Consider the following 28,000-nt stretch of genomic DNA (forward strand, 5'->3'; position numbering starts at 1 on the left):
GGGGGGTTTCTAGGCAACCAGAAACCCCCCTATGTTTCCCTATTTACCCATCAGACACTCACTATAAACACACTGTAATATACACACATTTGAGTGTATAACAAACAACAAACAATATTAATGAATAACAAAGAGAAAGGAATACAAATGAAAGAAATATATGGAAACAGGAACCAAAAACCCATCCAATTAAAAGCGATATTGGAGGTAATTAAGACCTGATCACATAGCTGCAATTTCGCAGGCTCTGCGATTATTGATAGACACATGCATAGTCCACGGTACTTGTGTAGTTTCACGGCACCCGATATATCGGATGCAATATTGGCTGATATATCGATGTGATTTTTTTACCTGTTCATAACCCTACTATCCACTACACATGGAGTTGATTTTATATAGTGTGGCGATATATCTGGCACAGTGAAACTACACAAGTACCTAGTCCACATTCCCAAGGCCATCCTACCATAAAATTATTTTTGAACGCTGGATGTATGCAAGTTGATTAACAGAAAACCGCTGTTTGATGGTGGCAACCGTCCGTTTTCTGTGCTAGTCTGGAAAAATGGGATCTTAGGAGAGCTGGAAGGGATCTTTGGAGAGATACTTGATCAGTCTGATTTCTTCAGTGACCCTTGGAAAAGGAGGAAGCAAAGCTGCTTGCATTATATGGGTTATATGGAGTTTTGGCATTTAATCCCTGCCTGCCGAGTCGCCATACCCTTCATGTCTTTTGAGACTGTAGAGGTTGTGTGGCGTCTGCTCCAGTCCCCGATCAGCCTCTTTCTATCGCAATCCTCCAAGTAAGTCCTGGGCTATGCACAGACTGCACACAGTGGAACAATCATTACATGGTTAGCGTCTTGTGAATGGATTTGCAGCAAATCACTGATCCAGCAATTTGCAGGCTTGCACTGGGTGGGAATTTTCTCTGGCTTGATGGGGAATACCTGATCGCAAGGCTCTGCAATTTAGCAGCTTGCGATCAGGTTTGAATAACCCTTTTTGTTACATTCATGCACTTCTTCTTTCTGTCATGTGTCTTTCTGCTGTGCCATGTAGTTTTCTGTTAACTTTAGGATTTGTAAAACAAAAAATAAACAGTTTAGAATAAAGCAGTGACTTCTGAAAACAATAACTAAGGCATTACAGTCCTTTACGATCTGCTGCAATGATTTTCGATATCATAAATTCAAAAGAATTACAGTAGCCTGCATTCTTTCTGTGCACAGCAATGGTATGCAAAGGATAATTGTCGATATTGGAGTTCAGTTGCAAGCATACTAACAGCACTTTATGTACGTTGCTTAAAATGTTAATCCTTTTTTTTTTTTTTTTTAATATAATTTTTATTGAAGCATTAAAAATTTACATTGCATAGCAGGTTCAATAAACATCTCATCACGAGTACACTTCACATAGAAAACATCGGCACTAGGGTTGACTTGGACCACAGTACAAAGTTATAAATAATGATCTGGAGACAATATAGAGTGTATCGTATTTCTCAGTGACGTTAGGGTTTAAAAGGGAGGCTTCCCGGTCTCCAAGACATACATATTGTACCAGGTAGACAAGTATACAGTCTTTCTGATAATGTCTCGTTCTAAGGCAGAGAGCGTAAGTATATAAGACAGCCATATATCAAAAAATTTGGATGCTCGGGATTCCACATCTAATATACATTCCACCCAATCCATCTGATACATATATATCAATCTGGGCATAAACATTGTTAATGACAAATGATCGGATTGTATCCATTTTGACAATATGGTTTTCTTTGCCGCAGTAGCTATCCTGGCTAAAAGGAGGCATATCCCAGGCGGTAATTTAGGGTTGAGGGATGGGGGATAGTAATTCCACAAGGCCCAGGGCATAGTAATCTTAAACTTAATATTTAGAGTATTGTTGATATATAACTGTATCTCATCCCAAAAGAGCTGTACAATTGCACAGGACCAGAGACAGTGGGTAATCTCTGCATCTGGCGATGAACACTTAAAACAGTTGGAATTGTCAGATACCCCGGTTAAATATCTCAGTTTCGGGGTGTAGTATGCCCTGTGTAGGATTTTATATTGCATTTCTGCATAAGATGCAGATACTAGTTGTTTGTTAAGTCGTACTGTCAATCTAATTACATCCATTGTACTAAGCCCTGGGGATGTGTCTTGCCATTTAGATACCCCTGTAGAGTTCCTTGTTAAATCTATTTTCTTCCGTGTTAGGTCATAAAGTACAGAAGTTGACACGGATCTACCCTCACTTGTGATTATTAGGTTATTTAGCGTGTTGGTGAATTCAGCCTTTGTAAGAGTAGTTATTAATTTGGAGATATAGCTACGAGCCTGGAAATAAGCAAATGTTGAGAGAGTAAGGTCTGGGAATCGTTCTTTTAATTTAGACAGTGTGATTACTGTGGTGTGGTCTGCCTCTAAAAATTGATATACCAATCTTAAACCTCCCAGGTACCATCTCTCAAATATTGTATCTGGGCTACCACCCTGAAAGAAGCGGTTGTGTGTTAATGGTAAAAATACCGATCTCGTGCTAGACAAACCAGATCGTCGCCGTAAAGTTCGCCATGTCATATAAGGGGTGAAAAGGAGGGGATTGGATTTTACTTCTTGTTCAATGGCTGGTATTGGCAGATGTAAAAATGCTACCAGAGTGATATTAGGTAGGAATGCCTGGTCTAGGGGCTGATTAGCATAGTGGCTGGTTCCTCCCACCCAGTCCAGAGCATACCGCATATTTGAAGCCAGGGCATAGTCTTGAATATTGGGTAGGTTGATGCCTCCCAGTGATAGGGGCTGTTGTAGTTTAAACAGCGCAATTCGGGGGCGTTTTCCAGCCCATATAAATTTTGTGAGAGCCCTGTTGATGTTTATAACATCGTGTTTGCTTATAAGATATGGCAGCATCTGGACTGGGTAGAGGAGGCGTGGGAAGGAGACCATTCTGAATAATTGGCACCTCCCAAGATAGGACAGCGGCAAATGTTGCCATCTATCGAAATCCGCCCTCATCTGGGAAATAAAATGGGTGTAGTTTATCGAGTATAGGTTAGATAGCTGTCTAGGGAATCGCAAGCCCAAGTAGAGCAAATAGTCTTGTGCCCAGCGAAATGGGAACGAAGAGGACCATCCCAGTGCGGCCTCAGGATATATTGCCAAAGCTTCGGTCTTATCAAAATTAATCAGGAAGCCAGAAATCTTCTGGAAGTCTGACAAGGTTCGCTGTAGACCGAATAAGGCCTCCTTGGGATTGCTGATATATAGTAATAGGTCGTCAGCGAAGGCTGATACTTTTATTTCTGAATCTCCTAAGGTTATGCCTCTCCAATGGTTATCTTTTAAGAATGACCTAATCAATGGATCAAGGGCCAAGTTAAAGAGTAGTGGTGAGAGCGGGCAGCCCTGCCGAGTCCCTCTATATAATGAAAAATTCTTTGAGTTCAAACCATTAACCATTAGGTGCGCTGTGGGGCAAGAATATAGCATGCGAAAAATTTTCATAAATCCTTCCCCAAATTGTTGGGTTTGTAGGACTCTAAGAATATGTGACCAGGAAACTCTGTCAAACGCCTTTTCGGCGTCGCAGCTGACTATGATAGCTTCCTTATTTGAAGTCAAGTGATATTTATGTAGGGCAGCGACAAGCATTCGTACATTGTGTACAGAGGTACGTCCCTTTACAAAACCATTTTGGGCAGGATGGAGAATTCTGGGAAGGATGGATTGAAGTCTTTGAGCCAGTAGCTTGGTAAAAAGTTTTAGATCCTGGTTCAACAGGGAGATGGGTCTGTATGACTGCACCTTCATAGGATCCTTTCCTGATTTGGGAAAGACTACTATTCTGGCTTCAGTGAAGCCATGTGGTGCGGGATTTCCAGAGAGCATGGAGTTAAATAGGGACGTTAAGTGGGGTAGGACTTGCTCATGTGTCATTTGATAAAATTCGGCTCCAAAGCCATCGGGGCCTGGAGATTTTCCCTTCGCCAATGATTTAATAATAGGGGATAGTTCTTGGTCAGTGACAGGAGATACCAGCAATTCCCTTTCCTCTGAAGTTAATTCAGGTAAGTCCGCTAATCTGAGAAATTCAAGACCTGCTTCAGGGGCGTCCAATGGGGCTGAGTATAGTTGTTCATAATATTCCTGGAATACTTGTAAGATCTCCTGGGGGTTCTCTACCGGTGGGCCCGAATGTGTTTCAATTCGTAGAATCTGAGAAGGGGATGTTTGGGAGCGGATCAAATTGGCTAGTAGTTTCCCAGCCTTGTTACAGCCACGGAAGTATTTATTGCGCTGGATGTTATGTGTGAATTGGGCTCTCTCTGTGCACAGAGTATCATAAATCTGCTTGGCTGCTCGATATGAGTTCCTTGTCTCCTCAGAGTCTTGGAGAAGCAAGGCATCGTAGGCCTCAGCCAGCCTAGAGCTGCATTCTGTTATGGCTTTGGTCAGTTTCTTACGTTTCCTGGTCACATATTCCATGATTTGGCCCCTAATCACTGGTTTGGCCGCCGCCCAAAACAGATTAATATCCTTCTCATGTTCTGCATTATCTTTCATATATGTGAGGACTGCCTGTTTTAGATGGGCCTGGAAATCTGTGGAATTAATCAAATAGGAGGGAAATCTCCAATTATACGATGTTAGTATTGGATCAGCCAGGGCTAATGTAAACCATACCGGGGCGTGGTCTGATATAGTTATAAGGTTGATCCCAGTGTCAAGAACTTTGTGATATAGGGAGTTTGACAATAACCAATAGTCTATCCTGGATGAGGAGTGATGGGGATGTGAGTAAAAGGTATATTCTCTGGAGACTGGGTGTCTACATCTCCATGGATCGCATAAGCCCAAACTGCTAGTTAAAAGTGTTACCGGGGCTGCGTCTCCTCCCTCATCTTCCTCCCCATCTCCCGAAGATCTATCTAACCCTCTAGACTGTACACAGTTAAAATCCCCACCCATTATTATTTCGCCTTCTGCCCACTCCAGTAATTTAGTGTATATGGTTGTGTAGAACACTTTTTGATGGGTTACAGGTGCATAAATAGCAGCTAACGTGTAGACTGTTCCGAATAGTAAGAGTTTGATAAAGATGAAATGACCCTCGGGGTCTGACCACACATCTCGGATGGTATAGGGTAGGTGTTTGCGAAAAAGTATTAGTACACCTCTACGTTTTGAGGTGAAGGAGGCAGCTTTAAATTCCCCCACCCATGAGTCCCTCAGTACGTTACTATCTTCTATGTCCCAGTGGGTCTCCTGGAGAAATGATATATCTGGTTTTAGCCTTTTCAAATGGGTCAGTATCTTGCGTCGTTTGATGGGGGAATTTAGCCCTTTCACATTCCACGATACAAATTTTAGCGAGGATTGTGTCCTAGTGGAGCTAGTGGAGCTGATAGATGTAGCGGCCATGTCTAACCAATGCCCGTCCTATTCCATGTAGCCATTAAGTAGCACACTTCTGGGGTTCCCCTCCCCGTCCCAGCGAGCGGGTCATGGAACATAGGGCGTAATCTATAGTAGTACAATGTACCCGTGAGAGAACAACATTTCGTAAATACAATAAACTTACATATATAACAAACTTTTTTATGTGATTTTAGAAGCAAGTAGCTTATCAAATATTGCTGCAGTATAGTATAATGTAACACTGAGCATCGCAACTGTATATCTAGAACCAAAAACTGTAGAATACCATAATGAATTATTGTGAACATGGGACTTGTTTTTGCAATATGAATAATCGTGGCGTTCTCAGGTAAAGAGGTCCCGCGAGTTATCTGATTTAAACGAGGGTCAATAGTAAGAGTACCTATAAATGCCAGTATTATAAATAGTAACCTGAATAGCAGAATAACACTGAAACTAATGAGAGAGATATGCATATATATAACCACATATGGAAGACACTTGAATGTTAATACCGTAAAAAGGATATGGTGACAAAGGTGGTAATTGTCAAGGAGAGTCAATCCGCATCCGACATTCGGATGGCCGACCCTTCTTGGAGGGAGTCAATGAAGTTCCTTGCGGCCTGTGGAGTGTCCAGGAAGTATGACCGCCCCTCATGGAATACTCGGAGTTTAGCCGGGTATAGTAAGGCGAATTTCCGGCCCATTTCAAATAATTTCTTGCATGCCGGTGCGAACTCTCTTCTTTGTGCAGCCACCAAGAATGAAAAGTCTTGAAATAATAATAGTTTGCTTCCTAGATATTGCAAGTCTTTGCGTTTTCGATAGGCATCCAAGATGCGGACCTTGTCCGCGTAATTGAGAATCCTCAAGATAACCGGTCTGGGGCGGTCTCGTGAGGACTGTCTTTCCGGTCCGATGCGGTGTACTCTCTCCACCACCAAGGAGCCATCCGACGGTACACAGCCTAATTCACGCGGCAGCCATTCCGCCACCAGGGGCATAAGCTCCGAGTTCTTGATGGATTCTGGAAGGCCTATGATGCGTATATTGTTCCTTCTATTTCGATTTTCCAGCTCTTCAAGCTTGTCGTAAATAGTAGTCACCATCTGCTCCTGTGCCTTAATTGTCGCTTTAGAAGTCGCTAACTCATCTTCTAAATCTGAGATTCTCTGCTCTGCCTCCGACAGCCTCTGGGCATGTTGTGTCAGCTGTGTGAGGGCCGATTCGATTGAGTCTTTTATAGGTGCTAATTTTTGATCCAATAGTGCCGCCAATATGGATGTAATTTCTTGTGTCGACGTGGAATGAGAAGCCGGAGAAGGGGGAGGATCCAAGTCTCCCTCCTGTCCCGATATTGGTGAGTTGGGTGAAGATTGAGATGAGGCGGCCTTCCCCTTACCTTTGCCTTGTTGTACAGTCTTTTGGGCCCTCTGTGGGCGAGCCATAAGTTTATCCATGATGGTAAGAAGCGTCCAGCAGCTCAGATATCTATCTGCCCAGCGTTGTCCACAGATTTTGTCTATATCAGAGAGGTAAACTTTTGTTCAAATAGGATCCACAACTCCTCTGACCAGCAGTAAGGAGTCGTGTTGACAATCCAGCCGATTGAATAATATGAAAGGGAGTAGCAAATAGTGTGACCAGAGTCCAGTATGTTACATATTGGTTTTAATGTGGTTTCATGAATTGTGCTGAAGTGGTTTGTGGGGGGGTGTCGCTAGCAAGTGCCCAGTGTGGTATTTGCAGGACCACAATACCAGCAGGTGCAACAGGAGGCCCTGTTATCAGCAGTGTTCTGCTTGTGGGGGTGTGTGGAGGAGATCTCCAGCGATACAGGTGTTAATGGCGCCTGTCTCCTATCCTCTGATGCTGTTCACTAGGAGCTGCGTGCTGAAGTGGTTTGTGGGGGGGTGTCACTATCAAGTGCCCAATGTGGTAGTTGCAGGACCACAATACCAGCAGGTGCAGCAGGAGGCCCTGTTATCAGCAGTGTTCTGCTTGTGGGGGTGTGAGGAGGAGCTCTCCAGCGATATAGGGGTTAATGGTGCCTGTCTCCCAGCCTCTGGTGCTGTTCCCTGGGAGCTGCTGTCAGCAATGTGGAGGTTAATGGCGTCTATCTGTCAGCCCCTCTGTCCCAGATGCAGCTCGTCAGGAGCCACCTCAAACACACACCTGTTTGTTATTTAAAGGTTTGGGTGCCCCAGCAGCTCCCCGGTGTCCCAGGTCGTGGAGGGGTCGAGTGTGGGCTCTCTCCTCCGCCTCCCCACAGTTCCGCGATCCGGCGGGCTCCGGAGCTCCAAACTCGAGACCGCGGTCTCGGTCCTCGGGTAGGCCCCGACTCTGTGCGTCACGTCGGGACCTCGCAGATGCGGCGCCGTCCTCTCGCTGCTTCCCCGGCGGTCGGTCCTGCTAGACTGGATGCCTACTCTCCGGTAAGAGTGCCCTCCCCGGTATTTCTGAGGTTTGGGCCCGGAGCTAGGCTAAAGTGCGTCCGTCCAGTCTGGCAGTTAGGCCACGCCCCCATGTTAATCCTTTTTAATGGTATCATAACCAATTTAAAAATGCAGAATACTTAGAACATGTCATGGCAATGAGTTCTTCTGTGTCCCAAAAACAAGGAATAATTCCTCATTAGCATTATTGTACTGTCACAATTTTCTCTGACGTACCGTGATGTTTTGTGAGCCGTGGGTTGTTTAAAATTTGTTGTGTTGGAAGAATGTCATATGAAAGTGCCACAGTTTCCCCCTTTGTTTAATTATTTGAACATTATTAATTATTCTAAATCCCGAAAAAATTTTAATTAGTGGGGGAAAAAAAGAAAGGAGGGGTGATCCATCTAACATGTTACAAAATACTGTATATTAAACCATATAGACTTCTAATAAAATGTTCTTAAGAAAAGGTTCTAGATAAATATTAACTGCCAGTGAAAACATATTGTTACCACAACAAAAGCAAAGGTCAATAGGCTCCACACTCAGTAAGATGGCCACATAAAGCATACAAAGGGGGTTATTCTGGTTGACTCGCAAGGCTGCGAACTTGCAGCCTTGCAAGTCCACCAAACCCAGCCCGGCGAATGCTTGTCCGCCCGCCCACCCTTGCAGTGTGTGTCCCCACGCACAGGCTGCGAATGGATGTTTAACATAAACATCTATTCACATGCTGCAGGGAATGCCCACATCTTTTGATGGTTGCCGACCATCCAAAGATGTGGAAGGTGCATGCACACAAAAGTGACTTTCAAGTCACTTACATATGCGTGCACGCTTGGATGGAAATGGGCGGGCAGCTAACATCCGGTGATGATAGCTCCATGCCCTCCGCATTAACATGAGAACGCCCATGAAATGCTGGGAATTCCCATATGGTAATAGGCTGCCCGGTGGCCCCGCCCATCTCCGCCTTCCACTCACTGTGTAGGGTGCGTGCACCCGGCGAATAGAATGTTCAGACGCACAACATCGGTGTGAATGACCGAATGAGCCAGAATAAACCCCTTAGCCTGTTCACATTGCTGAGACGTGATCCTTTCAATTCATTATCTGTTCTCATTTTGTCAAATAAACGTAACCATTCCCTTATTGAGAAAGAAATCACTCAATTTTGCAAGTAATCAAATATATTTCTATGGGAAAATAGATTATGATTGAGCAATGCCAGCGCTTGATCAACCAATAGGCTGATTAAGAGCCATACACACACTGGGCATTTTTGGGCTGGGAGCCGCACAAACTTGATGTTTTGAGCGGTTTTCAGCTCAAAGTAGCCCAGTGTTCACAGCCCGGAGATAAACTGTGATGCGCACTTCCGCATCATCTCCGGGAAAGACGTTCATCTGCTGGTATTACCAGCAGATGAGCAGCTTTGAGGACGGCTTTGCAAAGCGCTGCGCCGGGCAGGGGGAAAGCCGCTCAGTGTGTATGCACTGAGCGTCTTTCCCCCCAGCGATGACAGCGGTCATCGCTGTCCATACACGCTGGACACAATCGCCCAGTGTGTATGGACCTTTAGGCTGCATCCAAGGGTATACAGTACTTTGAGTGCACTGCCATCCTGTCTGTACCAGGGAGGCTAAATTAGAGCATTGTGTGCACTTTGGGAGCTGGAAGGGATCTTAGGAGAAATACTTGATCAATCTGATTTCTTCTGTGATGCCCTACCCTTGGAAAAGGAGGGAGCAGAGCTGCTTGCATTATATGGGTTATATGGAGTTTTGTCCCTGCCTGCCGAGTCGCCATACCCATCACATCTTTGAGATGGTGGCAGGGACCACAATGCATCTGGCGCCACAGGTAGTTAGCTAATAAGTTGTTTTATCTGGTGCTGTAACAGGGCAAAACATCTGACTTTTGCTAACTCCAATATAATGTTATAAGAGACAGTTTGCTAGTGGAAGCTGGGACAAGATCTGCAGATGTGTCAAGGAGTATCTGGTTATTTCTGATGCTTTGAGTCTTAATCATAACCATGCTCTGCGCGTACACAGGGTGACATTTATTAGAGGTCGATGTTGGGTTTTTGGCGATTTTTATCGCAAAAACGTCCGTTTTCGCACTTTTCCCCAAATTTGCATAATTAATGAGATGCGAAAATCGGGGAAAAATGCGGGATCTGCCGCGAAATCACACTTTCTGAAAGTGCGATTTTTTTTTATCTCCGGAATTCGCATCCAGATGTTTTCCCCATTGAAAAATATACAAATCGCATATTTAGTGAGATGCGAATTTGGAAATCGCCCCAAAAAATGGTCTAAACATAAAAAAATAGACCTGATCCTGACTGGCGAATTTGTCAGAACCATGCACAGATCATTGCGATCTGTGTATGGTTCTTTGGTCAAATATGTGTAAAAGTAAAAAAAAAAAAAAAAACGTGTGGGGTCCCCCCTCCTGTACATAACCAGCTCCGGGCACATTGAGCCGTACCTGGTTCCAAAAATACAGGGAACAAAAAGCGTAGGGTTCCCCCGTATTTCTAAAACCAGCCCCAGACTCTTGGACCGGTCCTGGTTCCAAAAATACGGGGGACAAAAAATCTGGGGGTCCCCCGTATTTTGAAACCAGCATCGGGCTCCAACAGCCCGCAGTGTCATGCCACAGCCGGGGGACACTTTTTACATAAGGTCCCCCGGCCGTACCATGAGCACCGTGGCTGGTCAGCCTTGGACGGGGTACCTGGAGGAGTGGGGACCCCCCCAATAAAGGGGGTCCCCCCCCCCCAGGCGTCACCCGTCCAGGGCTGAAGCCCGGGCCTGTCACCGGCGTCCCTGGCCATTGGACGCCGGCCTGATAGGGTTAAAGTGACATTCCTAACATTGCTTAATACAGGAGAACTACAAGTGCCAGCAGACCTCCCCCGCATGCTGGGACTTGGAGAACCACAAGTCCCAGCATGCGGGGCATTAATGGGCCCGCTGGGACTTGTAGTCCACCTGTAAAAAGAATGTTAAAAGAAAACACACACACACAGAAAAGTAAAACTTTATTACATACACATACACACACCTCAATTTTACACCAATATACTTACCGATCCAGGATCCAGCGCTGGTCTCCCTTCTGCAGCAGAGCCGGTCAGCCCGCACTATCAGCGGGCTGAACCGGCTTTCTCCGATGGAGCTAACAGCTTGTGTCGCGCTGTCCCAGCGCGACACAAGCTGAGAGCGTGATTGGGCGATGCGTCTCCATGGAGACGCATAGCTCAGCCCTGATTGGCTGAGCTATGCATCTCCATGGAGACACATAAGCCAAAGACGCTCTCAGCCTCTGTTGCGCTGGGACAACGCGACAGAAGCTGTTAGCTGCGTCGGAGAAAGCCGGTTCAGCCCGCTGATAGTGCGGGCTGACCGGCTCTGCTGCAGAAGGGAGACCAGCGCTGGATCCTGGATCGGTAAGTATATTGGTGTAAAATTGAGGTGTGTGTATGTGTATGTAATAAAGTTTTACTTTTCTGTGTGTGTGTGTTTTCTTTTAACATTCTTTTTACAGGTGGACTACAAGTCCCAGCGGGCCCATTTATGTCCCGCATGCTGGGACTTGTGGTTCTTCAAGTCCCAGCATGCGGGGGAGGTCTGATGGCACTTGTAGTTCTCCTGTATTAAGCAATGTTATGAATGTCACTTTAACCCTATCAGGCCGGCGTCCAATGGCCAGGGACGCCGGTGACAGCCCCGGGCTTCAGCCCTGGACGGGTGAAGCCTGGGGGGGACCCCCTTTATTGGGGGGGGTCCCCACTCCTCCAGGTACCCCGTCCAAGGCTGACCAGCCACAGTGCTCATGGTATGGCAGGGGGACCTTATGTAAAAAGTGTCCCCCGGCTGTGGCATGACACTGCGGGCTGTTGGAGCCCGGTGCTGGTTTCAAAATACGGGGGACCCCCAGATTTTTTGTCCCCCGTATTTTTGGAACCAGGACCGGTCCAAGAGTCCGGGGCTGGTTTTTGAAATACGGGGGACCCCTACGCTTTTTGTCCCCCGTATTTTTGGAACCAGGTCTGGCTCAATGAGCCCGGGGCTGGTTATGTATAGGAGGGGGGACCTCACGCCATTTTTTTTTTATCACAAAATCGCACATTTCACCAAAATCGCACCTTTTCATGACTAAAAAATCGCACTTTTTCATGCCTAAAATCGCCCTATATCGCACTTTCTCGTACTTTTCATGCCGGAATACACACCTCAATAAATATGCGAATTCGCAGCAAAAATGCAATTTTAAAAAACGGCGCTATAGGGCGATTTGAGAAATAATCGCATTTTCTCAAAAACGGTCAACCCACTAAATCTCGCCCACAATGTTCGTTACTTCGTAAACATTGGGCCTGATTCAGACCTGATCGATGCTGTGCGAATTTGCAAAGGACTGCGATGAGATAGTCACTGCCCAGACTGAAATCCCACCAGTGCAATTCTGCAAATGACTTGCACTTGGATCGCTGATCTGCAAATCCATTTACAACTAATCACCATCATATGATTTTTCCAGTCTGTGCAAGTGTGCAAAACTCTGACCCTACCACAAGTCTGCGACAGAGACAGGCTGATCGAGGCCAGAACTGATGTCACAGACCTTCTCTTAAAATGATTTGGCACACCAGCATTTTTTCTGTCACCCCCAGGAAACGGCTGGTTACTACCCCCAAATGGTGGCTTCCTGTCAGTCATGTTGCAAGGGGATTGTGAAAACGGGGTTGGGATCATTTGGTCTACAGCATGATGGTCGACACCATTAGGTCGACAAGGGTCTATGTCGACATGGGTCTAGGTCGACATGGTTCAATGTCTAGGTCGACAGTGAAAAGGTCGACATGGGGTTTTTAACAGTTTTTTTTACCTGAATGTCAACACAGTCGACATGTGCACAGTTTAAAGTGCACCGCATCCCCTCGCAATCGCTCGCTGCGCTCGCAATGCGTCGGGAGCGGTGCCTCGCTAATCTTGGCACACTTTTCAACCTAGAACCATGTCGATCTTTTCCTATGTCGACCTAGACCCATGTCGACCTTTTCCCATGTCGACCTAATGGTGTCGACCTAATGACTGTCTACCATCATGCTGTAGACCAAATGACCGCATCCCGTGAAAACGTTCTTCCTGATTTTTGTCCTTTTGCATGCACTCTAGATCTGAATAACCCCCTTAATCAGTTCCTGAATAATACTAGCAAAAACAAATCACTAAAGTACTGTATAGAAGAAATTAGCATCTCTCATTACTGAACTAAAATTCTCTTTGTTATGTAATTGTATCTCAGGGGGTGCTTATAACCTAGGGGCCTTTCCAATAGCTGTTGGTGTGCAATGACAAATGGTATTGAGCTGCTGCTAACCTAAATGGTCCAAGAGCCAGGGCATGAAAAGATATGTGCATATATAACTATATGTAGATGTTACAGGTTATTAGGAGCTCATGCTGAGGAATTCTGTCGCTTTCAGTATGTTTAAAGACAAAACATCTTGTTCATAATAGTGCAACTTGTGACTGAAGGCGTTTATGCCCTTTGTATTGCAGTTTCTCACCTCTGATTTCCCATGGATGTTTGCAGAATGTTCAGTAAACATGGGAAAACTGCTCTTGATGCTTACAGTGGATGTTTCTTTAGGAGGTTCACTGGATGCACAAGTTAAACTGTAACTAAATCATGTTTGTATGAAATGCATTATAAGAGTCCAGCATGGGTCAGTCTGGCTGTTTTTCCTCTCTTGCTCATTGCTAAATTTGCTGACTTTAGATCTTAATTATACATGACTTAGAGAAAACCAGTGGTCAGTGACTGCATCAGAAACCAAGTCTCATTTGTTTTCAATTTCTTGTGCTGCTATCCAAGTAAAAATTCATGGCGACTATATTGACAGTATTTATGACTAAGTTGTCCACTAAGTGTATGCCAAATAATACCCCTTTTACACCCAAATCCCGGATCCGACCCAGCATTTGGAACACGGGTCCAAGCCAGGTCGGATCTGAGATTTGCACCATTTACACTGCAGTGCCTACCCGCAGTGTAAACGGGGACGGCACTTGGGGATGGCAACATCTTCAAAGGCCAGGATCGCCGCACCGGGTCCCGGACTGCTGCACTGGGGGCAAGCCCAGCACCAAGGTAAGCTGCTGGGCTGACCCCAGCACCCATGCACCCCCCCCAGCCCCCATCTGCGAGGTGAATGGATGCCGAACACAGGCATCTATTCACCCCCTCCCTGCCTCCACCCAACCTGCGGATGCTGCAGTCCAGAGGTTGGGCTTTTCCCATTGATGTAAACAGGAGCCCGGTCCCGGACTGCTGCACTGGGGGCAAGCCCAGCACCAAGGTAAGCTGCTGGGCTGACCCCAGCACCCATGCACCCCCCCCAGCCCCCATCTGCGAGGTGAATGGATGCCGAACACAGGCATCTATTCACCCCCTCCCTGCCTCCACCCAACCTGCGGATGCTGCAGTCCAGAGGTTGGGCTTTTCCCATTGATGTAAACAGGAGCCCAGTCCTATGTCCCAGTTTACACTGCAATCTACCCAGGTCCTGCCCACATTCTACCCTAGTTAGGACCTGGGAAGAAGTCCTGTGTAAAGGGACCTGGGTTAACCCCTTTTACTCCGCCACTGACCCGGGACCAGGAAGGAAAAACCCTGGTTTTTGCAGCGGTGTAAAAGGTGTAGTAACATGCATCCTTTTTACTAGATGCAATGCAGAATAGCAAATGAGCATATAGCTGTACATGTTGTTCATACAGTAGCTCTTCTGTAAAAGAAATAGACTGCTGTAAATATAGACTGCTATATGTCAATTTACAGTTAGCAATAGGAATACCAATCCTGGGTAATTGTTTTCAATTTCGGGATTGAAAAACACTCAATCCTGGGATTGGCCTCCCTGACTCTAAGAAAACACCCTACCCCCTTTCCCCCAAGCAGCCGTACCGCACATTTACTTACATATGACACAGTGGGCTGTGCTGCTGGAAGTCAGGGGGTCCACCAAAAAGTGGGCAGACAGCCTGGTGCGGGGACGAAGGTGACGCCAGAAGTGGGTGGTAGTCTATTTTTCTATTCGATTTTTGTTTATATAAGCAAAAACAAATCGAAACGCATTCGATCCCGATGCATGGCCCCCGCAGCATTGAAATCCAATCGAAAAATAGACTGTGCATGCAAGACTATATAGTACAAATCTGTACTATATTGTCTAAATTGAATGTGTACATGGCGCTGTGTGATTTGATTGCATTGAATAGAAATGACATCTATTGGGGATCGAATCACATGGCAAGCAAAATGCATTCGATTTCGACTCTATAGTACAGATCTGTTCTATAGTCTTGCCTGCACAGTTTTTTTTTCTGTTTGATTTCCACTAAATGGGACTCATTTGGAATAAAATGCGACTGAAATCTGTTCGATTTCTATTCAATTTGGACTATTTAATCAAAATCGAATAGAAAGTTAGTCAGAATCGCACAGTATGTACATTACATAACCCCTTTAAGAAATTAGAAGTATTTGTTTTTTTGCCATATGTGTAGATTGTGATAAGAAAGTAGAGCATACATTATACTCAGAAAATGTATGCAATGTAGACCAAGAAACAGGTTCTCGCGCCGGTTCATAAGGCTGTATTAATGGAAAAAGGAAACTTGTCTATTGTCAGTTGTGATTCTGCAGTGATTTTTTTTTTTTTTTTTTTGTGTGTTTAGGAGCTTAGTAGTTGATGCATCCTCTAAGCAAATTCTAAAACTGTATCATAGCCAATTTGGAGGCGAGGTAACCCAAGTCAATCTCCCCATCAATGATATGCTTAAATATTTCTGAAGGTTAGATGTAAATATGTTGAATTTAGAGCTTAGGGAAAACAAATATTTATAATTTAAGGTTTGATTTAATTACAGAGTGCTAACATTATGCTGAGATTTGAAAGACAAACCCTACGTGTTTCAAAATATTCCCAAACACAACTGTGTTTATTAAAAGGGGGGAAAAAAAGGAAAACTCCTAAAAAACCAAAACAATGTAAAAATGCGTTTCAAGCTTAATTAACTGTTAGCAGTGTATCAATGTTATCTTGTAAAACTCAAGGAAATGTAAGCATTTGTTGATGAATGTTTAGAGGTTTAAGAGATCTTTGTTTAGAATTGAGTTTGTTTGTCTTGTTTCAAATACTCTGTCATTAGAAAATGTCTTACTGCTGTTTTTGAACCCTTTTCCCTCAGGCTGCTATCCTTGTCCAGGGCCAAACATGAATCCTATTGCTCTTGGGAGCCGCTGGCTCGCATATGCTGAAAACAAGGTAAGAGCTGACTAGCAGAATCGAAAGCATTACTAGAGACCGGGTGAAACTGTATTGATGGAAGTGGCACAAATAAAGCACTTTCTTGAGAAATATGAGGCCTTATGATATACAACAGAAGGTATATATTGCAGAAAATAATAATTAGGGTTTCATCCCAAATTACTTTCCGAACAGGAAGTAATAAACCTTATCAGTGAAAAGTTTATGTGGCAGTTGTAGTCATTTTTGGGCCTCAGTCACATTATTGGAAGCGCAACCCGTGGAACCTCAGCTTTTGTAATTCTGCTTTATTTTTCTGGGATACCTCTTAGTAACACAAATCCATGCAATCAGAAAACATGTAGTGTGATCCTAAACACAGTCTAAAATATGATGTGGATGTAGTTGAACTACATCATCAAGAATGATGTGAATTATTGATTAACAAGAGGAAACCAGCCTTCCGGTTCCGGCTTGTATGTGAGCAGACGGCCGCAGTTGATCTCCGCTGCAGCCCCGGCTCAAGTCAGCGCCCGGCTGGCTCCGACACCCGCCCAGACCCCCCCCCCCCTGCGATCAGCCAAACACCCCGCAGCACCAGCGGCATTCTATGGACAGATTCCTGTCCTACCAGATGCCGAAAAATAATAAAAACAAGAAAGGCGCTGAATCCAAGATGGCGGCTGCGACAGAGAGCGCGGTTCCACAGACACAGGTACAGAACCCCTCGCAAGTCCCCTCGCCAGCACCACCAAACTCCACAGCTGAGGACTCCCCAGTCACTTATGGGGAGGGGGTTAGGGAAATCCAGCTAATCATGGGGCCCTTCATGGAGGCACAAGCCTCCAAATTTTCATTCGCCATACAGGATTTAAAGGTGCAGCTGCAGCAGATCACTGCAGCACGAGACTAAGAGCAGGGTGGGAGAGCTTTTTACAGATGTGGTCAATGTTAAACAGACAACATCCACGCTGCAGGATACTGTATATCAACTGCAAGCTAAAGTAGACAATTTGGAGAACAGGGCAAGGAGGAATAATCTCCGTATAGTGGGACTTGAGGAGTCCATTAAAAGGCCGGATCTGTTCCACTTTATTCAGACCTCCTTACCTAAAATGTTGCAAATAACAGACGAATGTAAGGACATGGTCATTGAGAGGGCCCACCGTTTATGCCCCTTACAAAGATCCACTAATGGGAGACCCATATTATTTATCTTTAAGTGCCTGAATTTCCTTCATAAGGAAGCTATATTGTCTGCCTCTAGGAAGATCAGGGATCTAATATGGAATGGGGCCAAAATCTTGTCTGGCATGCGACATTGGGTGCTGCACTGGGCACCACTTGATGTGATCAGATGCGATGGAACATCGCATTGCGATGTCCCATCGCATCTGATCGCATAAGTGTATTTGCAGCATTAGATGAAGTGTGATAGCTTCAGCCTACTACTCATCCAAGGCCAGGGGAGTAGTTATACTAGCACGCCAATCTTTAGGATTGTTAACCCACTCAATTGTTTCTGACCCCCAGGGAGGCTATGTAATTCTAGATGCCACAATATGGTACAAGATACACCATGTGTAATATCTATGCCCAAATTCAAAATCCAAGGAATTTTTCACCCCTTTGGTTAATAAATTGCATTCTTACCCATCAGATACAATAATAATGGAAGAGGATTATAACATGGTTGCTTCTCCAATCTTAGATAGGAATATGCGCCCCACTAGACACAACAGATCAGAGGGCAGCATCATGGGCTTGGTAAAAATTACAAATGGTAGATGTGTGGAGAGCATGCTATCCCACCAAACGAGAATATACGTGCTTGTCAGCAGCGCATGGCACACTGTCCCGATTAGATTACCTAATGATCTTGAAACAATTGTTTTCTAGAATAATAGACTCCCATATAGAACCTATTTCAGACCACACCCTGTGCTGGTTGACAATTGCATGTAAATCAAATAAAGGCCCCATACGCCAATGGTGCTTCCCCTCACACTTGTCTAACTCCCTTCAGTTTCGATTCAAATTGGAATCGATGTGGATGGAATACTTACACAACAATTCAGTCTTGGCGGAGGGGGATCCATTGTTATTCTGGCAAAGTCAGTGATTAGAGGCTAAATTATATGATATTGTAAGATGAGGGAGAAAACAATTGAAGCCACCTATTTAGAAACTCAAACAGCCCTTACCTCCTCCTAGCAAAATTATAAAATGAACCACTCCAGGGAGAATAGGAATGAATATCTAGCCCACATTTGATAATATCCTGTCATCATTAGAATCTAAATTTTCATTTCAGAGGGAGTGTGCAATTTACAGATATGGAAACAAGTCAGGCAAGTTTTTGTCTAACTTACTTAAGGGTAACACCCCCCCCCCCCCCCCCACTACCACCACCACCTCCATCACCGTGATCAGATCTACAGTTGGCTCCCTCCTCAAAACTAATGCAGGAATAGCACAAGTCTTTAGTGACTTCTACTCACAGTTTTACTCTAAACCAAAGTAGACGTTGAAGCCAGAGATACTTTCTGGTCCCGCCTACCAGTCCCACAGATCTCAGATGCCCAGTCCTCATCATTGATGCTCCCAATTACAGCGGAATAGGTACAGAAAATTATAAGTCTCTTATAAACTGGGAAATCCCCGGGCCCATATGGACTTTCAAATGAGTATTACAAGATATTAGCTCCTAGAATAAGTAGTCAGTTAGCCAAGGTATATAACTCTATATTATCAGCTAAGGAATTACCTTTATACTTTAACACTGCTACCCAAACCGGGCAGAGACTTAGAACAACCGGGCGCATGCAGGTCCATATCATTACTCAACTCAGATTATAAAGAAAGCTGTTGACGGTGATGGAGTGGGTTCGCTTGCATCCAACATCCGATACCAATGTTGTGCTTTCTCTGGATGAAGAGAATGCATTTGATATGGTTACTTGGGAACACTTGATGGATACATTAAGTAGGTTTGGGATGCCAGAGAACTTTGTCCCCTAATAACCAGATCATATACTAAACCCAACACACAGGTTATGAGTAATGGGTACTTGTCCCCGGCCTTTTGTATCGAAAGGGGTACCAGACAGGGATGCCCACTATCGCCCCTGTTGTTTGCCTTGGCGCTGGAACCACTGGCTATAGCACTGCGGGCAAAGGACCGTTATGCAGGGGTGGCCGTGGGGGGACTGGAGGCGAAGCTGGTATTGTTTGCAGATGACATGCTGCTTTTTGTCTCCAGGCCATCTGAATCAATTCCGTTTATAGTCAAAGTAATAGATACTTTTGGGTCCTTTGCAGGATACAAGGTGAATTATACAAAATCCGAGCTCATGGTGCTGTCAGGAGATCAGACATCTTTGCGGACTAGTCCGCTTACCAACCAGTTCCCAATTGTAAGCAATTAATTGAAATACTTGGGTATTAGAGTATCACCTAACATACAGGATATTTACTCCCTTAATGTGTCACCTGTGATATCTGGAATAGTCAGACTCCTTCAGGATTGGATGAACCTGCCGCTTTCCTTGATGGGAAGAGCCACAGTGATTAAAAGTGTGGCCTTCCCGAAAATGTCCTATGTACTGCAGATGCTGCCTGTAGGGCTTGCAAGATCGGATAATAAACTGATTACTCACCTATTTTCCTCCTTTCTATGGGCTGGTGGTAAAATTAGAGCTGCTTATGCTAAATTGCAGCTACCCCGAAGAGATAAGGTAATGAAGCTTTATGAGAACACCTCCTGGTCCTTATTGAGACAAATTAATGAAATATGATTATGAGAATTGAATACTACTCCTACCTCCATAATGTACCTTCCAGTACACAAATGTTTCCGGCTACAAGTAATAACGGTACTGCTTTCCTAGTACGGCACCCGTCTCACTGATTGTATGCCTTACTTAAGGCATACAATCAATACAATTGAAACGATTTTTTAATCTTATGGATCTCATTTTATGCATCTCATGCATCCATAAGATGCAGGAGATCCATGAGATAAAAAATCGTGAGCCCCCAATAACCATTGTTAACGCCACCAGCACTATCAACGCCAGCCCGAAGCGTGGCGAGCGCAGCGAGCCCACGAGGGGTGGCGGTACGCGTCCTCCGACCTTTTCATACCCCCACTATCCACGTCGGCTTGGAGTTGATTTTATATAGTGTGGCGAGCGCAGCGAGGGGACGCGGACTACTTCACATGTATTACGCGTCCCCTCGCGGGGCTCGCTGTGCTCGCCATGCTTTGGGCTCGGTGGCTCGCTGCGCTCGCCACACTATATAAAATCAACTCCACGCCGACGTGGATAGTGGGGGTATGAAAATGTCGGAGGACGTGTACCGCCGCCCCTCGCTGCGCTTGCCACGCTTCGGGTTGGCGTCAATAGTGGGGTGGCGTCAACAATGGGGGGCCATTTCACCCATGGGGGGGGGGTTAGCAATTAAAATTGGGGTTTTGGGGGCTTTTTACATTGAAATAAATGTAACATTGGGTCTCAGGGACCATTTCACATTGATTCCAATGTAAAAATCTCGTCGATTGCATCATCTCATGCATCTTATGCCGCACAAACACATAAGATGCATGAGATGCTTGCAATGTAAAAATCTTGTCTATCTCGTCCATCGCGTCGATTGCATCATCTCATGCATCTTATGCCGCACAAACACATAAGATGCATGAGATGCTTGAGATATCAGCCCCACACATACAATCTAGATCGTGGGCGCTGTGCTAGGAAAGCAGTACCGTAATAACTGTACTTAAGTCTCTCTTATACATGTATATTCATATTTGGCAATGTTTTCCCCTGTCTTTTGTGTAACTCCCTTATGTCGCTCCCCTGAATGTTTCGAATTGTAATCTTTAGTTTTGTCTCAGTTTTTGTATATTTTATAATATTGTTTAAATAGATGTGCTATACCCACATCTATATGTTGATATGTGGGTTAACGACTATGTGATCAGGTCCATACAGTATGTACAGTTTTGGACTGCTGTATACAAACAAGGGTACTCTTTACCTAGAAGGGCGCCCATCGCGGGCATCGCATGCACTAAAAAATTGCATTCGATGCGACCGACGCGATGACCGCGATTTCCCATAGGGAACAATGTTAAATGTCCCAATTGACCCGATTTCCCATAGGGAACAATGTTAAATGTCCCAATTGACCCGATTTTCCATAGGGAACAATGTTTAATGGCCCACAGAGGCCAAATAGGCACCCTGAAGTGTGAAATGGCCCCCCCAATTGTTAACGCCACCCCACAATCAACGTGAACCCGAAGCGTGGCAAGCGCAGCGAGCCCGCGAGGGGCGGCGGTACGCGTCCTCCAACCTTTTCATACCCCCACTATCCACGTCGGCGTGGAGTTGAGAATAGAAAGTGTGGCGAGTGCAGCGAGCCACCGACCCCGAAGCGTGGCGAGCGGACGCGGACACCTTCACAGGTATACGTGTCCCCTCGCGGGCTTCACAGGTGTCCGCGTCCGCTCGCCACGCTTCGGGCTCGCCACACTTTCTATTCTTAACTCTATGCCGACGGGAATAGTGGGGGTATGAAAAGGTCGTAGGACGCGTACCGCCGCCCCTCGCGGGCTCGCCACGCTTCGGGTTGACGTTGATCGTGGGGTGGTGTTAACAATTGGGGGGGCCATTTCACTCTTCAGGGTGCCTATTTGGCCTCTGTGGGCCATTTAACATTGTTCCCTATGGAAAATCTGGTCAATTGGGACATTTAACATTGTTCCCTATGGAAAATCACGGTCATCGCGTCGGTCGCATGGCATGCGATTTTTTGGTCGCATGCGATGCGACCGACGTGATTTTTTTTCCTTACAATGCCCACGATCAAAATCGTGGGCGCTCTTCTAGGTAAAGAGCACCCAAACAAGCACTGGAACTTTCGGACCACTTTAATGATTGTTACGCCCACAACAAGAAACAAGATATTGATATTGGTTTACAGCCACATTTAAATGTTTTACATCTTTGACTAGCACATCCATAGGCTATACCTTGGCTATCTGATAATGTGAGGTGTACTTTTTGTTGTGAGATATGTCACTGTCGTGAACCGCATTCATGTATGGTATACCCTTTGTTTGAAATTGAAAATTGTTCAATAAATTCCTTTATAAAAAAAACAAGAGAAAACCATGAAAAGGGTGGCCGGAAGTTGAGATGCTGTCAGTCAGGAGACCAATGACCAATGATCGAGAAGAATTCCGACAGGGGTAGGGTAAGTATTCATATCCTCTCTCCCTACCCCTACTTGATGCCTAAACCTATGCTGAATGCATCCCATGAACAGATAACCCCTCACTAAATGGATATGACGTACGCCTTAATCTGGTTCAGGACCAGATCTTGCATCTTCTTCTATAATACATAAAGGGCCTGATTCAGAACAACTTGCAATGCAGCATATATTTACTGTCTAATGAGTGGGTAAACGCCACCCTGATAAAGCTACAGCAAGTAGCTAAACGCTTCAGTTACCTCTTGCCTTTCACCTCCAGGATATTCCAGTGTTTATTACACCCTTTCCTGCCCATTGTGGGCTTTGATTTCTGTTCCATTACCCCCGGCTCTAATTTGGGACCTGCACTCTGGTCTCCTCCAGTGGCTCGTTTCCTTCCTGGCCACCTGTGTGAGAGGACGCCAAGTTCCAGCCTATCGTGACATTCCATCTGCTTCTCCTCCAGCGGCTGCTAAAGGACTCCCACATACAGTAACTAGTGAGGACCGAGCCCAACCGTGGACTGGAATACAGCTATCAAGTGGTGATATCATCTACATGTGGTAAAGTGCATTTACCCTATGACATTTGTTCACTCCGACCCATTGAGAAATCACACCATTGAGAAATCACCCTGTGACATTTGTCCACCTTGGCCCACTGGGAATTTCCTATTACCTTTCTCTGGAGTGTGAGAGCTTTACAATCTCATTCATTTTTATGCCTATTTTTTATTGTTATCTTTATGTATGTATACATGTATTAATTGTTGTTTTAGTAAAGGTTAATTTTATCTCAATCACTTGCTTATTTTGAATGATTATATATTAAGCGCTGCTACACACTTGGTGTGTTTTTCTGTTTTTGCTTCTCTAGTGGGGACCCCTCTTTAAGCAGCTGCTTTTTGAAAACCAGCCCGTGTCTAGGCGCCCGATTATATTCTCGTTGAATATTTCTTGCCCTTTATTTTTGCAATCCCTGCATTTGCATGCGAGTGAGGGTCCAGGGCTGGGCACAGTACAGGGATCTTGGGCAAACGCCATGGTGGATGTGACAGTACCCCCCTTTTTAGGAGTGGCCCCAGGACAGTCTCTAGTCTTACTTGGGAATTTCCTGTGAAAGTTTTTCACTACATTAAGAGCATGTACCTCAGAGGCATATTTCCAGGAATTCTTCTCCGGCCCATAGCTTTTCCAGTAGACGAAATACTGTAACTTTTTGAACCGGATGCGAGAGTCCAGAATGTAACCCACTTCGTACTTGAGGCCCCTATGGGTAGAAACTTCAGGAGATTCAGGTATGGAATAATAGAGTTTGTTTCGCATGCATGATTTAATTAATGACACATGAAAAGAAAAAATTTGTAGATAACTTGGTGTTTTCCTTTTGCAGGTTCTTGAGTTGAGATTGAGTTCTCAGGAATGGCCCAATGGAACAAAATGTAACCTTCATTAAAGGAATACATAGACGAGCATTTCTGGTGGACAACCATACCTTGTAACCTACTTTCAGAGTAGCAGTAGATCTTCTTCTCTGATTTATAACCCTTTTGTACCTTTGTGAGGCTTTTGCTAGCGACTTCTGGACTTTCTCCCCATGTTGTCGAAGCTGTTGGAGAGACAAAGTTACTGCTGATACTGACGTAACCGGCACTCGCTGGGATTCATGAACCCTGGGATGGAAGCCACAGTTAATAAGGGAAGAAGAAGACAAAGGGTATTTATTATGCCCAAATTTGGCCCACGGCAATACTTCCACCCAATTATCTTGAGAGGAGGAGACATGTAAATGAAGAAAAGTCTCTATGTCTTGATTAACCTTCTCCCTTTCATTATGGAACTGTGGTATGCCATACTGAAATTGAGCTGGATGTTGAGAATTTTACCAGGGCTCGCCAAAATTTTGTCATAAATTGTATGCCGTGATCGGACACAATTTCCTTTAATTTTTTTAATGAAGAGATCAGCCAGTTTGGGTGCTGAAGGTAACCCTTGTAAAGGTATGAAATGAGCCATCTTAGAGAATCTGTCTATGATGACCCAAATGGTGGTGTAACCATCTGATGATGGGAGGTCGGTGATAAAGTTCATTGACAGGTCTCTTGGGAATGGATAATGGTCTCAATGGACCTACTGGAGCAAGTTTGGAGGATTTGTTTTGGGCACAGTGAGAACAGAAAGTAACATAATCTTGAATATCCCTCTTCAGTCCTGGCCACCAATACTGGCGTGACAGGAATTCATAGGTTGCCTGAACCCCTGGATGACCAGAAAACTTAGAGTCATGAACCCAACGAATAAGTTGTTGTCTCGAATTAGACTTGACAAAAGTTTTACCTGGTGGTGGTGGAAATTGCATTGTTGACACGGTACAAGTGCGTGGAATGACCATAGGACTTTCTTTATGGGATTTTGCTTCCTGCTTCGACTCCCATGACCTAGACAAGGCATCCGCCTTTCGGTTCTTTGCTCCAGGAGAAGACAATCTAAAATTGAATATTGAGAAGAACAATGCCCATCTGGTTTGACGGGGGTTAAAACATTGAGCTTTTTTCAAACACAGCAAATTCTTATGAACAGTGACGATGTTAACAACATGAACTGTCCCTTCTAAAAGACACTGCCACTCCTCTAAAGCCATTTTCATCGCTAATATTTCTCGATCCTTTATACCATAGTTCTGCTCTGCTGGGGAGAACTTTTGGGAGAAAAAGCCACATGGGTGCAACTGTCCATCAGCTCTCACCTGGGAAAGTACTGCACCCATGCCGAAGGCAGAGGCATCAACCTCGAGAGTAAAAAGCAACGAGACATCAGGTTGAATCAACACTGGTGTAGAGATGATTTTATTTTTGAGTAACACAAAGGCATTACAGGCCTTGGTATTCCACTTGGAAGGGTTGGCATGTTTGCGAGTGAGAGCAGTTATTGGGGAAACGATGGTAGAGAAGTTGTTAATGAATTTGCTGTAATGATTTGCAAATCCAAGGAATCTCCGGATGCCCTGGAGGGTCTGAGGATGAGACCATGACTGAAAGGCTTGTGTTTTAGGCACAGACGAAGAGTAAGTACGACTTCGGGGAGATTTTGTCCCTGGTATTAACTTGATTAAACTGTCCCACAACCAGTGAGAAGGTACTTTATCACTGATTTGTTTAGAGAACACATCCGAGCGTTCTTGGGACTGAATGGATGATTCTTCTGGTACTTGGAGAGAGACTTGACCGATTGGTACCAAAGAGTTAAAACATGAAGTTGTACAGTGAGTGCTCCATGTTTGGATTTGAGAAGTTACCCAATTGATACTGGGATTATGGATGCGTAACCAGGGTAGTCCCAGGACGATTGGGTAGGAGGATTTGGGAATAACAAAGAATTGTATTCTTTCTATGTGTTGCCCAATTTGCAGCGTTAAAGGTTGAGTTTTTTGTGTAACAGTCTCTCCCAGTATACGATTCCCATCCACTGTGGTGAGACACACAGGTTGGTGAAGCGGTGTAGTGGGTAGATGCCAACGCTTAACAACGTCAGCGGTGATGAAGCTTTCTGCTGCTCCTGAATCGAGAAGAGCCGGCAACTGTCTGAGCTGATTTTTAACCTGCAAGGCAACTTGGAGAATGCAATCTTGGTTGTTTAGAGAGGTGTTCACTACCCCTAACCTGCCCTCTCTTTTACAGATTAGGTTCTGGGGTTTTCCCGGGTTTTTAGGGCAGGAATCGACGGAATGCTGGGGATCAGCACAGTATAGACAAAGGCGTTCAACTTGGTGTCGATTACGCTCAGCTGGTGTAAGTTTGGAACGGTTAATCTGCATGGGTTCTGCCGCTAGTAAAGAAAATGGGTTAGAAATAAGAAAATTGGGCTTGGAATCAGATCGAGTTTTCTGTAGATCTCTCTCTCTGAGCCTTAAATCGATTCTTGTGCACAATGAGATGAGATCTTCTAGTTTGGTCGGCAGATCCCTAGCAGCAAGCTCATCTTTGATTTTGTCAGAGAGTCCATTCATAAATGCTGCTAGAAAGGCCTCCTCATTCCATGCCAACTCAGCTGCTAGGATTTTGAACTGAATTAGGTATTGACCCACTGTTCTGGATCCTTGGCGCAGCCTTAGGATTTCTGTGGTGGCTGAACTGATACGCCCTGGTTCATCAAAGATGATTTTGAAGGTAGCGATAAACCGGGTATAGTCTGTCAATAGAGGATCAGAATTTTCCCATAAGGGAGATGTCCAATTGAGGGCTGAACCAGTAAGGAGCGATATCACATTGGCCACTTTAGACCTTTTGGTGGGAAAATAGTAGGATTGCAGTTCAAAATGAATTTCACATTGGTTGATGAAACCCCTACAGTTTTTGGGGTTCCTATCAAATTTATCTGGAGTAGGGAGTTGAAGCTGAGCAGTAACTCCTGTCGCAGAAGACATAGGTCCAGGTGTTGGTGCAGACGTAACTGCAGATCCTTGACCTTTTTGCAACGTGGCTTGACTTTGTGTCAGGCCCTGGAGGACTTGATAAACCTGTTCCAAGGCGGTCTCCTGTTGATCCAGGCGAGCCGCCAGTTGTTGTGCAGGAACAGTGCCCTTCTTTCGACCTGATGCTGGATCCATGAGTCAGTACAAACTGTCACGCTCTTAGAAGCACCAGCTGGAGAGTGACGGAGGCTGGGTGCTTAACGTATGGTGGTTGCATCCACGACAGAAGGGAGTGAAACAAGGAGGATAAAATATAATGAATTTAATGAAGATATTGCAGACAGATGATGATAAAAACGGTATATGGCAAGTATGCAAATATAAAGTCAATTGTCCAGAAAGTATTATAATAGATGATGAAGCTTGGTCCTTGAAGAATATTGCAATATAATTGAAGAGTGGAATAGAATATAAACCGGAGTAGTAATTAACTGTTGCAGAAGGAATTGAGGATTGGATGACTTGAAGAACGAATGAAGATTGTATTGCAGATTGGAAGATTGGATGAAGGTTGGAAGATTAGATGATGTGGATGATTGGATGAAGGTTGGATGATTGGATGAAGGTTGGATGATTGGATGAAGGTTAGAAGATTGGATGATTGGGTGATGTGGATGATGATTTGAAGATTGGATGATTGGTTGCGGATTGGATGATTGGATGAGGATTTGAAGATTGGATGAAGGTTAGTAGATTGGATGATTGGGTGATGTGGATGATGATTTGAAGATAACAAATGAAGATAACTGGAGAAGAGGAATCCTTGCAGTTTATGGTCATGGCTGCTGCCAAAGGTAACCTTTGGAAGTGACCGTTGGGAGTATAGCAAGGTGAGACCCCTTTGAGGATCTGACCTCGCTGTCCACATAGGCGGTAAGCAGAGTCCGGTGGTACTTGATGCAGTAAACGGCCAGCAGGATCTTCTCCAGGGGAAGCTCAGGATTGTAGTGGGAACTACAGAGCCAGGTGAGAGCAGAAGTTTAGGATTGTAGTGAGTACTACAGAGCCAGGTAGGAGCAATGATGCTACAGGATCGACATCATTGTACTGACTGCT

At 44.9% G+C, this 28,000-nt stretch overlaps 1 protein-coding gene across 4 annotated transcripts in view; it reads left to right on the top strand.

Annotated features, from left to right (window-relative positions):
- Positions 1–28,000, top strand: part of BCAS3 (BCAS3 microtubule associated cell migration factor) — a 1,098,472-nt gene that overhangs the window by 178,187 nt on the left and 892,285 nt on the right. For all 4 annotated transcript variants that reach the window (XM_083173740.1, XM_083173742.1, XM_083173743.1 and 1 more), the window contains exon 10: positions 16,149–16,225. In XM_083173740.1, the coding sequence (XP_083029866.1) occupies positions 16,149–16,225 (77 nt within the window). The remainder of the gene's footprint in view (positions 1–16,148; positions 16,226–28,000) is intronic.

Source organism: Crinia signifera, chromosome 2 (assembly GCF_055691185.1).
Source record: "Crinia signifera chromosome 2, ASM5569118v1, whole genome shotgun sequence".
Lineage (NCBI taxonomy): Eukaryota > Metazoa > Chordata > Amphibia > Anura > Myobatrachidae > Crinia > Crinia signifera.